The 16220-nt window shown below is 40.0% G+C and overlaps 1 protein-coding gene across 1 annotated transcript in view; it reads left to right on the top strand.

Annotated features, from left to right (window-relative positions):
• The window catches only part of CTNNBL1 (catenin beta like 1), a 166988-nt gene that overhangs the window by 74288 nt on the left and 76480 nt on the right, over positions 1-16220 (top strand). The window contains exons 8-10 of the mRNA XM_027558573.1: positions 4611-4683; positions 4924-4982; positions 6490-6638. Coding sequence (XP_027414374.1) covers positions 4611-4683; positions 4924-4982; positions 6490-6638 — 281 coding nt within the window. The remainder of the gene's footprint in view (positions 1-4610; positions 4684-4923; positions 4983-6489; positions 6639-16220) is intronic.

The following is a 16220-nucleotide window of genomic DNA, read 5'->3' as shown; positions in this document are numbered from 1 at the left end:
GCTGCAGAAATAATTTGCAGCTTTTGGCTGCAGGCAGTAGCATAATTGTCTTGTACTTTCCAAAAAAGCAGCAGCTCCCCAAAAGGTGAAGTTTAATTTTATTCAGGGCTGGCATGTGCTGAGTACAAACCTATGCTCGACTCTGTAATTACTCTGACAGCTGAAAGATTTAGGATCACCAGGCTCCTGGATGGAGGAGAGCCCCAGAAGCTCCAACTCCCATTGGGTAACTTTGCAAAATCCAAGAGAAGATACCTGGTAAATGAATTCTCTCTCCTCCGGATTTTGACTAAATGTCCTTGTAATTTGGCAGTTTGGTATTTTGCAGGCTTGGAGACTGTCATCTCTGAGTGAGATTTAAACAGAAATAAAACTTCCTTGGTGACTTTTGTCTTTGGCTAGACATGAAAGATTAGTCTCCTTTTTTCCCATCAAGCCCACGGTTTCACTCAACGTAGGAGATATCAGGCAGGTTAGAGAGGCAGAGTAATTTTGTGAAGATCACATAGGTAGTAACTAATGTGTAGAACTGAGATTCTAACCTGGGTATTTCTGATCCCAGTCATCTGAAAAACATGTAGCACCTACTATGTGTTCAGTTCAGTTCAGTCTCTCAGTCATATCCGACTCTTTGCAACCCCATGGACTGCAGCACGCCAGGCCTCCCTGTCCATAACCAACTCCTGGAGTTTACTCTGACTCATGTCCATTGAGTCGGTGATGCCATCCAGCTATCTCATCCTCTGTTGTCCCCTTCTCCTCCCACCTCCAATCTTTCCCAGCGTCAGGGTCTTTTTCAATGAGTCAGTTCTTTGCATCAGGTGGCCAAAGTATTGGAGTTTCAGCTTCAGCATCAGTCCTTCCAATGAATATTCAGGACTGGTTTCTTTTAGGATGGATTGGTTGGATCTCTTTGCAGTCCAAGGGACTCTCAAGAGTCTTCTCCAATACCGCAGTTCAAAAGCATCAATTCTTCGGTGCTCAGCTTTCTTTATAGTCCAACTCTCATATCCATACATGACTACTGGTAAAACCATATCCTTGACTAGACAGACCGTTGTTGACAAAGTAATGTCTCTGCTTTTTAATATGCTGTCTAGGTTGGTCATAACTTTTCTTCCAAGGAGCAAGCATCTTTTAATTTCATGGCTGCAGTCACCATCTGCAGTGATTTTGGAGCCCCCCCAAATAAAGTCTCTCACTGTTTCCACTGTTTCCCCATCTATTTGCCATGAAGTGATGGGACCAGATGCCATGATCTTAGCTTTCTGAATGTTGAGTTTTAAGCCAACTTTTCACTTTCTTCTTTCATTTTCATAAAGAGGCTCTTTAGTTCCTCTCACTTTCTCCCATAAGGTTGGTGTCATCCGCATATCTGTGGTTATTGATACTTCCATATTGTGTTAGGTACTTCCATATTGGGCTTCCCTAATGGCTCAGTGATAAAGAATCTGCCTGCCAATGCAGGAGACCTGGGTTTAATCCCTGGGTCGGGAAGATTCCCTGGATTAGGAAATGGCAACCCACTCTGGTATTCTTGCCTGGGAAATCCCGTGGACAGGGGAGCCTGGCAGGCTATAATTGATGTGGTTGCAAAAGAGTCAGACACAACTTAGTGACTAAACAACAGCAACTTCCATATTAATTCTTATAGTAACCCTCCAGAGAAGATGTTATTTTATTGTCTCCATTTTACAGATAAAGAAACTTGAGACCAGGAATATTACTTCAGTCATAGATGACCATTCTTAATTTATGGTGCCATCAATATCTCAGTAATTTTTTTATAAGGTCCTATGCCAAAAAGGACCTAATAGTCCCATTTAAGGCAGTTAGGTGCAAACAATTTCATACGTATTTATGTCCTAAGAATTTAGTAGCCATTTGAAAAAATGAAATGCTTGGATTAAAATATATTTTTTATTTCATTTTTAAATACCACAACTACTTTCCGATAGATGTGTGTGCCTTTTGAGTACTGCACAACTTCTAAAACCTTTTAATCAGATTGAACACCACCATCTTTGTTTCTTCTCCACGTTGATTTTCACACAGCTCTTTTATCATAGTAACCACCCAAAGCCAGCCTGTCAAAGAAAGGATGTCATCAAAAGAAAACAGTACCTGGAGCTAATGGTTGATGCATTCACTATTCCACAGATGTCAGATGTCACTGTGCTTTTCTTGGAAATACTGTGAATCTTTGGAATCCCCTGTGGATTCAGTATGGTGTCCCATGGCACACAGTTTGGGAACTGCAGACTTTGGGTTACATACATAGTGCATGCTTCTGAGTGAAATCTAGGTGTGTCTGATCCTAGATTTATGTCCTTTTTTTTTTTAATATACATGTATTACTTGATAAAATTAATTTTAATTCAGTGTAATCTTTAAATGATATAAGTGGATCAGGTTCATGCAAATTCACCTCTGTTTGCTGTCATGTTTAATTTTTTGTCTTACATTTAGCAAGTGCCTACTAAATAACTTGTTGGGAAAAGAGGGAAACCTTCCCCCCTACCTTGGAGATAGAATTTTATACAATCAAGTAAAAGCCAAGAGTCATTGGAATCACAGAAAGGCTATTGCTCCAAGGGCCTGATATCTTTTGGCTTCTTTCAGTTGAGTGTATCTTGTTTGAACTAAGAACCTTGACCCTTAAAAAGCTGCAGTAAGTTGGTATGGCTTAAATCACTTCAACTAGCAATAAATATATAAATCCATCACTCAGTCATGTCTGATTCTTTGTAACCCCATGGACTGCAGTGCACCAGGTTTCCCTGTCCACCATGAACTCCCAGAGCTTGCTCAAACTCGTGTCCATTGAGTCAGTGATGCCATCCAACCATCTCATCCTCTGTCATCCCCTTCTCCTTCTGCCTTCAATCTTCCCCAGCATCAGGATCTTTTCCAGTGAGTCAGTTCTTTGCATCAGGTGGCCAGAGTACTGGAACTTCAGGTTCAGCCTCAGTCCTTTCACTGAATATTCAGGACTGATTTCCTTGAGGATTGACTGGTTGGATCTCCTTGCAGTCCAAGGGACTCTCAAGAGTCTTCTCCAACACCACAGTGCAAAAGCATCAATTCTTCCTTGCTCAGCTTTCTTTACTGTCCAACTCTCACATCCATATGTGACTACTGGAAAAACCATAGCTTTGACTCAACGGACTTTTGTCAGCAAACTAGCAATACTCATAACTTAAATAATTTGAGTGATTTGATTAGCAGATTCTTCATTCTGATAGATATACTCACCCCTTGGCTTTTCACTTTTGTGTTTTGATTTGTATAAAACTGTTTTTCTTAAAGTGAAAAATACCACAGTTTGCATTTAAACACTGGCTGTTGTACTGAATTTCCTGAAACAAGACCTTAAGCTTGCCCAGGGAGCATACCTTGCAGTCAGCACACGTAAGACCTTGTATTTACAGATCTTTTAACCTGAGATGGGTCATACCTGGTCAGCCTCCTGGAGCCCTGTGGGGTGCACATAGGCTCGATGAGGAAGACGTGAAGAGAGAGCTGAAAAGATGCTGGGTGTTGCTTCATTAGGGGCCAGTCTTCGTTCTTAAGTGCAAAATCAATGTCCAAACAGAAGTGTGAATGGTGCTAAGGGGATGGCGGTATTAGCTTCAAGATAAACACCTCTCCTGTCCTTTCCAGGTACAGTAATTATTTCTCAGTTCAAAAACCTGGATAGGTAGCAGGGTTGCTGCTGATTAACAGCTGTTATTGTGCCTGCATTTTAAGGATCGAGGGTCCAGTAAATAAAAACACATCGATGAGGCTCACGCTCCTCTCTCTGTCCCTTTATCCACGGGGTATCGTTAATGGTGAGGCACTTGAGTCTCGCTCAGGAGCAACAATGTGGGTGACTGTGAAAGATGGGCTCTGCAGTGCGTGTGTCCCCTCTGCGACTCCAAGTAGCAGAGCATGCAGCAGGGAAAGAATTGTGGGTAGTAATTTGGGTGTTAAAATATTAACACATTTCTGCATATTTAATGTGGTTTCCTTTTTAAATAGTAGGCAGATTATGGCCCATGAGCAGATAGGTTTATGGTTTCAAATTAAATTTTAAGCATTAAAAAAAATTAAAAAATCCAAAAAGGAACTACTTTGTTACAAAGACATTCAGCTAATCTAAATAAGAACTGGCTTTCTTTTCAGCTTCTCTGATCATCTGTCCATAGGCTAATTTACAGCCTAATTTTATGACCGTCACTCGTGACTGAAGCTTCATGATAGATTTTAGTCTTAAAAACTTTCATTCATCTACTTTGCATTTGAGTACATATTATGTGCTCGACCATAGTCCCTAGACTCACAATGGGGAATCTGGGACAGCTTCACAGAGGAGGTGACATTTGTATCTGGGCATTAGAAGGGTGAGGACTGCTGTGTACATAATGCTGTTTATGGTTTCACTACATTGTACTTGAGTCTGGTCTCTTGAGGGCAGAGGCAGACTTTTTTTTTACCCATAACCTACCTTTTCCTGTTCTCACTTCTCCATCTCTCCAGCTCAGATCCTAATACTTGTGGAAAAAATTGTCCTGGGGAAAGAAACAAGGGCCCTTAACATATTTCTCCTTTCTCCTGTTTTCCCACAGGCAAAGATGCCTTTCGATGCCAACAAACTGTATTGTAGTGAAGTGCTGGCCATATTGCTCCAGGACAACGATGGTGAGGCTCCCTCTCGGTATTGACATTCTGTTAGGATAGGAGCCAGGCTTGTTTCAGATCATGACAGCAAGCTCTCTTACCTTTGGCATCCCCTTGCTCTCCCTCTCGCGCTCTGTGCAGCTTTTGTACTCTGTCAAGCTGTATTGATTTTGTTTGCTGATGTATCAGTGTTAGACGGCTGTAAAATCTGACAGTTAGCTTCATTTTTTTTTTCTTCTTCTATTTTTTTCCCCCTTTTAGAAAACAGGGAACTGCTTGGGGAGCTGGATGGAATCGATGTGCTTCTTCAGCAGTTATCCGTGAGTAATTCTTATGCTTCCTGTCTGCCATGAAGATACATGGCTTGTATCTTTAAATGGGAGGTGGAGCTGGAGATTGTGGGAAGGAATCAACCATGTGATGCAAGCCATATGGGGTGTGTTGGCAGGCTTCAGGTCACACTGGAGGCACATGGTTTGCCTCCTTTCGTAGTTCGTTTGCTCTTTATGACCAGATAGCACCATGTATCTGGTGTGGACTTTCTCAGGCTCCTGATGTTTGTCAGTCCCAAAGACATGCGCTTTCCACTTAAGTATATATTTTTGAGCCAAGAATGCCACATTATTTTCAGTTGACCCACTCCCAAGATTATTCACTTTCTTTTCTGTCAGTCTGCCACTAAATTGGAGTCCGTTCATTTAGGATCCAGGTAAGCTTCATGTGTACAAGTTCCAGTGCAACAGGACAGAGGTCAGAGAGGAGGATGGGGGAGGGTGTGGCACTGGAGGCTGGAAGAAGAAATTAGAAGTTGCCATTTGCTCAGTGTGAGAAATGTAAATCCCATCGAAATGTTCTGCTGGCATTCTGAAAATACTGTTAAGATTTTTTTTCCCTAACCAGTCTCATCTGTGCTATTCCAAAACCAAGACTGAAAATAGATCATTTGGATAAAATCTTTAGAGTGTTGGGAGTGTCTGAGATGTCAGTTTGCATACAGCTTCCATCCTGGTGCCAGCAGCCTGAGTGGTTTGGCCTTCACCCCAAAAAACAGAGCTTTGAAATGTGAATCTCTTCCCAGTTCTGGGAAAGTGCTTAGTCCTGCTCCTGTAAGATTGATCATTTTGTAGCAGACTGTATGGGTATGCATACACTGTTAAGAAGCTTTCCTCTTAACATGCCATGTATTTCTGGCAAAGATAAAAGCTGCTTGAAGCCATTCCCACGACTTAGAGCCACAAATGGTCTGTAAGGCAGTTCATTAACCCTGATGACTAGGAAACTGTTCCTTATTTTGGGCCAGGATTTGCCCTTCAGAACTGTGGTTGTTTTAGAAGGGGAAGAAACGTGTTGTGGTCGGTTGGGCCAAGTGGAGAGCTTTGGGGTGGGGGTAGCTGGCAAAGTTGTTTCTCGATCTGGGTGATGGTTTCAGGGGTGTTCACCTTACTCATTTAGCTGTACGTGTTATAGAGTTTTCTGTAGGTGAATATGTTTCATAATAAAAAGATTTTGTTGGTTTTTGTTAAATCTGCCTCCTTGGAACTGTGAATCACTCCTGGACCTAATGGTCAGTTGAGTGGTTTTCTGTTGTTATTGTTTTTGTGGGGGTTTTTGTTTGTTTTTTGTTTTTGCATGATAGCCACTTATTTAGTACCTGTGAATCAGCCCAGTTTCTCTAAAATGGAAACAGATGAGAATTTTGTTTGATAAGGCTCTGCTTCTTCAGTTGTAGGGTTATTGGAGTAGACAGGCTTCGGAAATTGTTGAATGCTGGTTGATGAAAAGACCTTCTCTTATGATTCTGTGCCTTCTGATATTTTTGCTTGACAGGTGTTTAAAAGACACAATCCTAGCACGGCCGAGGAGCAGGAGATGATGGAAAATCTGTTTGATTCCCTCTGTTCCTGCCTAATGCTGAGTTCCAATCGTGAGCGCTTCCTGAAAGGCGAGGGTCTTCAGCTGATGAATCTCATGCTAAGGTATGCTTCTCATCTCCTATCATGTCCTAGCTGTCCATCTTTTTTTGTCCAACTCCTCACTGTTAGCCTGGATTTGAGAACGTAGCTAGCTATGGTCTTTTATTCCGTTGAGTTTCCTGGATATGTGAAACAGCAGTCTTAAGGTGAGTGTGTAGTCTTTCCTGAAGTTCGTTTGGATGAATACAGACTATGTTTTGGTCTGTTTGTACCCTGTTGTTATGTCATTTGGAAATAGGACCACTCCATCGAAGGGAAATTTTTTTGTTGTTGTTCCTTCTCATAGTGTGTTGGTTTGGGGAAATCTGGTCATTAATTTCTAAACATACCCTATGTTAATTTCTAAACTTAGCCCAATTTTCTTTTTATCTTACGTAGACCTATCTATGCCATATGTTTGTCCATATTTTTACTATTGACAAAAATCTGGTGGCTCAGATGGTAAAGAATCTGCCCACAAGGCGGGAGGACCAGGTTCGATCCCTGGGTCAGGAAGATCCCCTGGAGAAGGAAATGACAACCCACTCCAGTATTCTTGCCTGGAGAATTTCATGGACAAAGGAGCCTAGCAGGCTACAGTCCATGGGATAGCAGAGTCAGACATGACTGAGCGACTAACATACTTTACTATTGACAGCAGAATGTAATTCCTATTTTTCATTTATACATACTTTTCATTATATATTATTTTCAGTAACGAGTTGTACCTTGCCATGTGGCTAGCATAGGAGATACGAAAATGTGCAAGACAGTGCTAGAACTTTCTTCATAATTCCTTCCTTGTATCAGTTCAGTTCAGTCACTCAGTCGTGTCCAACTCTTTGTGACCCCATGAATCACAGCACGCCAGGCCTCCCTGTCCATCACCAACTCCCGGAGTTCACTCAAACTCACGTCCATCAAGTCGGTCATCAATGGACGATGGCATCGAGTTGATGCCATCCAGCCATCTCATCCTCTGTCGTCCCCTTCTCCTCCTGCCCCCAATCCCTCCCAGCATCAGAGTCTTTTCCAATGAGTCAGCTCTTCACATGAGGTGGCCAAAGTACTGGAGTTTCAGCTTTAGCATCATTCCTTCCAAAGAACACCCAGGACTGATCTCCTTTAGAATGGACTGGTTGGATCTCCTTGCAGTCCAAGGGACTCTCAAGAGTCTTCTCCAACACCACAGTTCAAAGCATCAATTCTTCGGTGCTCAGCTTTCTTCACTGTATGGATGTGAGAGTCCAGCTCTCACATCCATACATGACCACAGAAAAACCATAGCCTTGACTAGACAAACCTTTGTTGGCAAAGTATTGTCTCTGCTTTTGAATATGCCATCTAGGTTGGTCATAACTTTCCTTCCAAGGAGTAAGCGTCTCTTAATTTCATGGCTGCAATCACCATCTGCAGTGATTTTGGAGCCCCCAAAAATAAAGTCTGACCCTGTGTCCACTGCTTCCCCATCTATTTACCATGAAGTGATAGGACCAGATGCTGTGATCTTTGTTTTCTGAATGTTGAGCTTTAAGCCAACTTTTCACTCTCTTCTTTCACTTTGATCAAGAGGCTTTTTAGTTCCTCTTCACTTTCTGCCATAAGGGTGGTGTCATCTGCATATCTGAGGTTATTGATATTTCTCCTGGCAATATCTAGGTCTAATTTAAAGCTCAAATAGTGAACAACGTGCCTGCAGTGCGGGAGACCTTGGTTTGATCCCTGGGTCAGTAAGATCCCCTGGAGAAGGGAATGGCAACCCACTCCAGTATTCTTGCCTGGAGAATTCCATGGAAGAGGAGCCTGGCAGGCTACAGTCCATGGGGTTGCAAAGAGTCGGACATGACTGAGTGACTGTCACTTTCCGTTCACTTTCATATCTTATTATTTGTACATTCATTTCTTAAAATACTTAAAGTAGGTTTCATATTAGTGTAATTCACAGAATCTGGAAGTAAATGGGAGATAGCTTGTAATTGATAACTCTTGAGAAATCTGGCTTGGAAGTGGATTAGAGATATAGGGTGACGGGGTAACCAGAGTCGGGTGTTTAGTTGACAATGGTCAGTTTTTTAAATTGAGAGATGTAAGAGCATGTTTGATTGGTTGGAGGTCTGAGCATTATGGGATTATTCTTTATGAAACTGAGCCCAAGTCTGCTGTTTGGAAACATATCTGGATAGATTGAAAATTTCAGTGAAAAAAATTTTTAATAAATTTGATACATACCTCTTAAATATAACTTAGAATATAGACATACAAAACTGTTAAAGCACTGATACGGTAATGTGTTAAGTGCTTGGCTTGTACAGAAATGAATGGTAGGATTCCTGTCTCCTGTATTTTTAGTTTTAGAAGCTAAAAACACAATCCATCTTTGGATGCGGATTCCTTGGAGTCTTTTCCCCCATGATTGTTTTCTATTTTTAACAGCTTTTTGGGCCTACCACATTTATAAGTTTCTGTTCTGTTAATTTTTTTAACTAAACGTGCTGTTTCCCATGTTGTGACATAATCTTCATGACAGTTTTCAATAATTGAATAATGGTGACTCTAAGGGAATATGACTTACTTGGTCTTTCTTTGTTATTGATATTGTAGTTATTTCCCATGTTTTGTTGTTATAAAAAATTCTCCAGTGACAGATTCTACAGATTTTTGTGCTTAAAGCTATGTTTGTACTTAAGATCGTCAGGGTATGTGTTTTGAAAACACCTTCTCTTTAAAGGCTTGTGTAGGCCCGGGGCACAGTAGACCTCTTGCTTTGTCCAGTGTGTACCAGACCTTGGATTGATTGAAAAATCTTCCTTGGTGGAATTGTTTTAAAAAATTTATTTTAAAGTACAGAGAGGGGCATTGTAATTATTCAGAGGCCTTTAGTGTTCAGCTGATTTTTGCTGGCTTTACTCTCTTGAGTCTTTTGTTTATTTCCTTTACCCTTCTAATTGCCTGTCCTTTTGTTGAAATGACCCACCTTCTCTCAAGCACATAGCATATAAAGAAGATGCATTTGGCTTCCTGGGCCTTTTAACCTTAAAACTATATTCTGTATGGACTGTCTTCTAAGCTTCTTAAAGATCTGAACCGCCAGTGTCTTTGGATGTTTGAGTGCAAATATGAGGTGATGTATTCCTGTAGCATATGGCTTGGAAATGTGCAGCAGTGGGGAGCTGAATAAATAACCAGAAGTATGGATTATTCAAGCAGGAATGCTGAGGTTCTGGGAGCCTAATTTAAAAAGGAGCTCTAAAAGATGTAGAAATAGCACCTTTCTAGGATCTCCTAACTTTTCATTTTTGAATGCTGAAGTTACTGTTAAATTAATTCTTTTACATTAATTAGCTATATCAGCAGATTCAGCGTTTCTTTTTTTTTTTTTCCTTTCCCATGCTCTTTGTTCTGTGTAATTTTTTTTCTTCAGACTCCCAAATGAGAAGTTTAATTGGGAGGGAGTTGTTTCTCCCTAGTAGATCCATCCTTCCTGATCTTCTAGCAAGAGCTGCCAAGTTGCTCTCTGTCTCAAGGGAACCCATTTAAAAACTGCAGCTATAACACTAGAAGTTCAGGAAAATTCCTCTGGTTCCATTGCCCCTAAATACTTATTTTTATTTGATTTCAAGCATTCATCAAACAGTTAATGAAATGCCCACCTGGAGAGGTAGCAATATGGGGTAGTGTTAAAGAATGGGGTTTAGAGTTAAGGGAGATGTGGATTTGGAACACAGCTCTTTCAATGACTAGTTTTGGATGTTTGGTGAGTTATTCTAACCTTTCTGTCCTCTGATTCTCCCTTTTTACATCTGAAAAATGGAAGGGATTTCCATTTCCAAATTTCCAGGGATTTTGTGGGAATTAGACTACAAATTGTCTGGGACAGCTCTGCAGTTATTAAAACATTGATAAAGTGCTATGTTCACTTACTGTGTTAAGTGCTAGGCTTATCACAGACATGAACAAGACAGGATTCTTGCCTTCAAGAAACTCAATAGGTCGTGATGGAGGCCGACAGTAAATAACTCTAATATAATTTAATGTATTGACTGTTAAGAGTAACGGTGAATTTTGCATGTCCACAGCCTGTGAGTTTTTTTATGTTTCTGATTATTGATAAGGAACGATCACCAACAAGATAGTCATTTATACACTTATGTACACACCACACATACATATATATGATTCAATTTTAATATTTTTATCATCTTTGCTGCTGCTGCTGCTAAGTCGCTTCAGTCGTGTCCGACTCTGTGTGACCCCATAGATGGCAGCCCACCAGGCTCCCCTGTCCCTGGGATTCTCCAGGCAAGAACATTGGAGTGGGTTGCCATTTCCTTCTCCAATGCATGAAAGTGAAAAGTGAAAGTGAAGTTGCTTTATCAAGGCATATATAGTATATAATCAGACACTCATTTTAAGTATAGAGTTTTAATTTTGACAAATGTGTATACCTTTATTTTCACCACAAGGAAGATGTAAGATACTGTCGACTGAAAAACACGCACAACATGAGAGCTGTGAGTTAGGTTTTATTTGGGGCAAAATGAGGACTATTGCCTGGGAGACAGCCTCTCATGTAGCTCTGAGGAACTGCTCTGAAGAGGAAGTGGGGAAGTCAGTTTATGTGTAATTTTGGTGAAGGGAGATATGTGTACCATTTTGGCATGGTGTTGCTGCTAATCATGAGGAGCAGATGTCTCCATTAATGATTTTATTGCTTTCCTAGATAGGAGAGGATGCAAGAAATTAGGCCCAGAAAATCTTCTCCTGTCCTCACACCATACACAAAAATGGCTTAAAGACATTAATAAAGACATGACACCATAGAACTCCTAGGAGAGAACACAGGCAGAGCACTGTGACATAAATCATAGCAGTGTTTTCTTAGGTCAGTTTCCCAATGCAAAAGAAATAAAAGCAAAAATAAACAAATGGGACCTAATCAAGCAAAAAAGCTTTTACACAGCAAAGGAAATAAAACGAAGGGACAGCCTCCAGAATGGGAGAAAATATTTGCAAATGATGCGGCAGACAAGGGCTTAATTTCCAAAATGTACAAACAGCTCTTACTGCTCAATGTCAAAAAAAAAACCAATAACAACCCAGTCAGAAACTGGGCAGAAGACCTATATAGGCACTTTTCCAAAGAAGATATACAGTAGAGATAGCCAAGATAGTCAACAGGTGCGTGAAAAGATCTTCAACATTACTAATTATTATAGAAATGCAAGTCAAAACTGAAGTGAGGTACCACCTCACACCAGTCAGAATGGCCATTGTCAGAAAGTCTACAAGTAATAAATGCTGAGAAGGTGTGGAAAAAAGGGAGCCCTCCTGCAATTTTGGTGTGTGTGTGCTCAGTCCCTTCCATCGTGTCCAGCTCTTTGTGACCCTATGAACCGTAGCCTGCCCACCTTCTCTGTCCATGGGATTCTTCAGGTAAGAATACTGGAGTGGGTAGCCATTTCATTCGCTAGGGGATCTTCCTGACACTGCGATCAAAACCGCATCTCTTATGTCTCCTGCGTTGGCAGTCAGGTTCTTTACCGCTAACGCCACCCGGGAAGCACAGTGGGAAGCTAGTGGGAATATAAATTGGTGCAGGCCCAACAAGATAGAGGTTGCTTAAAAAACTAAAAATAGAGTTACCATATGATCCGGCAATCCAAAACTTTTGGGCATATATCTGGAAAAGACGAAAACTGTAATCTGAAAAGATGCACGCAGCACGGTGTTTCTTAGCCACATTACTTAAACAATAACCAAGACATGGAAGCCACTTGTGTCCATCAACAGATGAATGGATAAAGAAGATGTGGTTATATATACATACAATGGAATATTACTCAGCCATAAAAATAATGATAGAGCCATATTCTCTCTCATAAAAGAGAATAAAATATTGTCATTTGCAGCAACATGGGTGAACCTAGAGATTATCATTCTAAGTGAAGTCAAAGACAATTACATTAAGTCACTTATGTGTAGAATCTTAAAAAAATGAAACAAATGAACTTATTTACAACATAGAAATGGACTCACAGACATAGAAAATGAGCATATGGTTACCAAAGGGGAAAAGTAACCAATATTATTTATCAATAAAAAATATTATTAATCTATTTTACATTCATTTTTTGTACTAACTCTTTAAAATCCAGTGTGCATTTTACATTTACATCTGAATCCAATGCTAGGTTTTCATTAAAGTACTTGGTTTTTATTTAGATTTCATACAATTTACAGTTGAAAAAGTAGATTCCCATACTTAAATATACTTATTCCAAACATACTTAAATATTTCCCAATAACTGAATCAAGTATCAATTTTTAAACTTAAGTCTGAAATTTAGCTGTATTTCAAATATTCCATGGCTGTATGTGGCTAGTGGCTACCATATTGGATAACGCATGTATAGATCATTTTTATCACCCTCTGAAATTGATTTGATCCCTTTTACAATCAATTCCCATCAATCCAGCTTTGGCCCCAGTCAACCATTATCTTTCTAGAATTTCATATAAATAAATCATACAGTATGTGTTTTGTTTAGCTTATTTAACTCAATAGGTTGTTTTTGAGGTTCATTTACTTTGCATGTATCAGTAGTGTGTTTCTTTCTTATGCTTAGTTCAGTTCAGTTCAGTTGTTCAGTTGTGTCTGACTCTTTGCAACCCCATGAACCGCAGCACACCAGGCCTCCCTGTCCATCACCAACTCCCGGAGTCCATCCAAACCCATGTCCATTGAGACAGTGATGCCATACAACCATCTCATTCTCTGTCGTCCCCTTTTCCTCCTGCCCTCAATCTTTCCCAGCATCAGGGTCTTTTCAAATGAGTCAGCTCTTCGCATCAGGTGGCCAAAGTATTGGAGTTTCAGCTTCAACATCAGTCCTACCAATGAACACCCAGGACTGATCTGCTTTAGGATGGACTGGTTGGATCTCCTTGCAGTCCAAGGGACTCTCGAGAGCCTTCTCCAACACCACACTTTAAAAGCATCAATTCTTCAGTGCTCAGCTTTCTTTATAGTCCAACTCTCACATCCATACATGACCACTGGAAAAACCATAGCCTTGACTAGATGGACCTTTGTTGACAAAGTAATGTCTCTGCTTTTTAATATGCTGTCTAGGTTGGTCATAACTTTCCTTCCAAGGAGTAAGTGTCTTTTAATTTCATGGCTGCAGTCACCATCTGTAGTGATTTTGGAGCCCAGAAAAATAAAGTCTCTCACTGTTTCCACTGTTTCCCCATCCATTTCCCATGAAGTGATGAGACTGGATGCCATGATCTTCATTTTCTGAATGTTGAGTTTTAAGCCAACTTTTTCACTCTCCTCTTTCACTTTCATCAAGAGGCTTTTGAGTTCCTCTTCACTTTCTGCCATAAGGGTGGTGTCATCTGCATATCTGAGGCTATTGATATTTCTCCCGGCAATCTTGATTCCAGCTTGTGCTTCATCCAGCCCAGCGTTTCTCATGATGTACTCTGCATATAAGTTAAATAAGCAGGGTGACAGTATACAGCCTTGACATACTCCTTTTCCTATTTGGAACCAGTCTGTTGTTCCATGTCCAGTTCTAACTGTTGCTTCCTGACCTGCATACAGGTTTCTGAAGAGGCAGGTCAGGGGGTCTGGTATTCCAATCTCTTGAAGAATTTTCCACAGTTTGTTGTGATCCACACAGTCAAAGGCTTTGGCATAGTCAATAAAGGAGAAGTATCCAGCAGATGTTGGCAATTTGATCTCTGGTTCCTCTGCCTTTTCTAAAACCAGCTTGAACATCTGGAAGTTCACAGTTCACGTATTGCTGAAGCCTGACGTATTGTGGATCTTCACGTATTGCTGAAGGTCCCCTGGAGGAGGAAATGGCAACCCACTCCAGTATTCTTGCCTGGAGAATCCCATGGACAGAGGAGCCTGGTGAGCTACAGTCCACAGGGTCGCAAAGAGTCGTGCACGACTGCAGCAATTTAGCACATAGGCGTGCACAAGGCTGTTAAACATCTTTTCATGTTGACGGTTCTCACATCTTTTGTTTAGTCAACCCTTTGTTCAGACTTATTGTCTAAATTTTATTTGGGTTGTGTTATTGAGTTTTAAGTGTTCTTTATTCTAGAAAGAAGTTTTTGTCAGAGACATGTTTTGGAAACATGTTTTTCCTAGTCTGTGGCTTGCCTTTTCATTTTTTAGCAGTGTCTTTTTAAAGAGCAAAAGTTTTACTGATAAAGTCTAATTTTAAAATATATATATATATATATATATATATATATATTTAATTGTGCTTTTGGTATGACATATAGACTGTGTTTCCCTAAGCAGGGTCTCAAAGTGTTTCTTTCATCTTTTTTTTAGAATTTTCAGTTTTATGTTTTACATTTATAGATCTGTGATCGATTTTAAATTAATTTTCATATTTGGTATTAGGTATGAATTGAGGTTCTTGGTTTTATTTATTATTTTTGCAGCAGTTCAGTTCAGTCACTCAGTCGTGTCAGACTCTTTGCAACCCCATGAACCGCAGCACGCCAGGCCTCCCTGTCCATCACCAACTCCCGGAGTTCACCCAAACCCATATATCCAATTCTGGCACCATTTATTGCAAAGATTGTGCCCTTTCCAGTTAATCACCTTTACACGTTTGTCAGAAATTAATTATCTTACATGTGTGGGTCTACTTTTTGTGCTTTCTATTCTGCCTCATTGATCTATGTGTCTGTCTTTTTGCCAACACAACCCTGTTCTGACTGTACGGTTGAGTCTTGAAATTATGTGATGTGAATTGTCTTAATGTCTTTTTAAAGACTTTTAACTATTCTAGTTCTATAGTTTCTTCGTATATAACTTTCTAGAAAAACTGCTAGGGTTTTAATTGGCATTCTAATGATTCTAGAGTCTTCTGGGGAGGATGCACATCTTTACCACAGTGAGACTCCCAATCCATGCACATGGTATATTTCTCCATTTATTTAGGTCTTTTATTCTTTCATCGGTGTTCTGATTTTTAAAGACAACTTGATATTTTGTATTTTCCTAGAAATTTTCAGTTTCATAGACTTCCAAGTTTATTGATAGAAGTTGTCCTTGTATTTGTGTAATTCTGTTCTATATCTTCCATTTCTTCTTTTTCATTTTCTGCTCATTATGTCTTCTTTATAACTGCTAATGTTATCTATTTAAATTTCCCTGCTTTCTTACTCAGTCAACTTTGTTAAAAGTGATTGAGATTGTCTTTGCTTTTGGTTTGGCATTTTGTTGGTTTGTATACTTTTTGCCTTCTCACAAATTTGTTTGTCTTTAATTCCTATTTTCTTCTTTATTTCCATTTATTGTGTTGCCCTTTTCTAAATACCTGAGTTGAATGGTTAATGCTTTTAAAAATAATCCTTTTATTTGAAAATAAAAACATTCAGGAATTCCCTGGCGGGCCAGTGGTTAGGACTCTGTGCTCTCACTGCCAAGGGCCTGGGTTCAGTCCCTGGTCAGGGAATTAAGATCCCACAAGCCTTGTGGCACAGACAAAGGGGAGAACAGCAACAACAAACAAACAAACTTTAAGGTTAAAATTTTCCTCTTAAAATAGCTTAGCCTCATCACACAGTTTC

This window comes from Bos indicus x Bos taurus, chromosome 13 (assembly GCF_003369695.1).
Source record: "Bos indicus x Bos taurus breed Angus x Brahman F1 hybrid chromosome 13, Bos_hybrid_MaternalHap_v2.0, whole genome shotgun sequence".
NCBI classification, from domain to species: Eukaryota; Metazoa; Chordata; class Mammalia; order Artiodactyla; family Bovidae; genus Bos; species Bos indicus x Bos taurus.
Note: the sequence above shows the minus strand (reverse complement) of the source record. Positions and strands in the feature narration are given on the sequence as shown.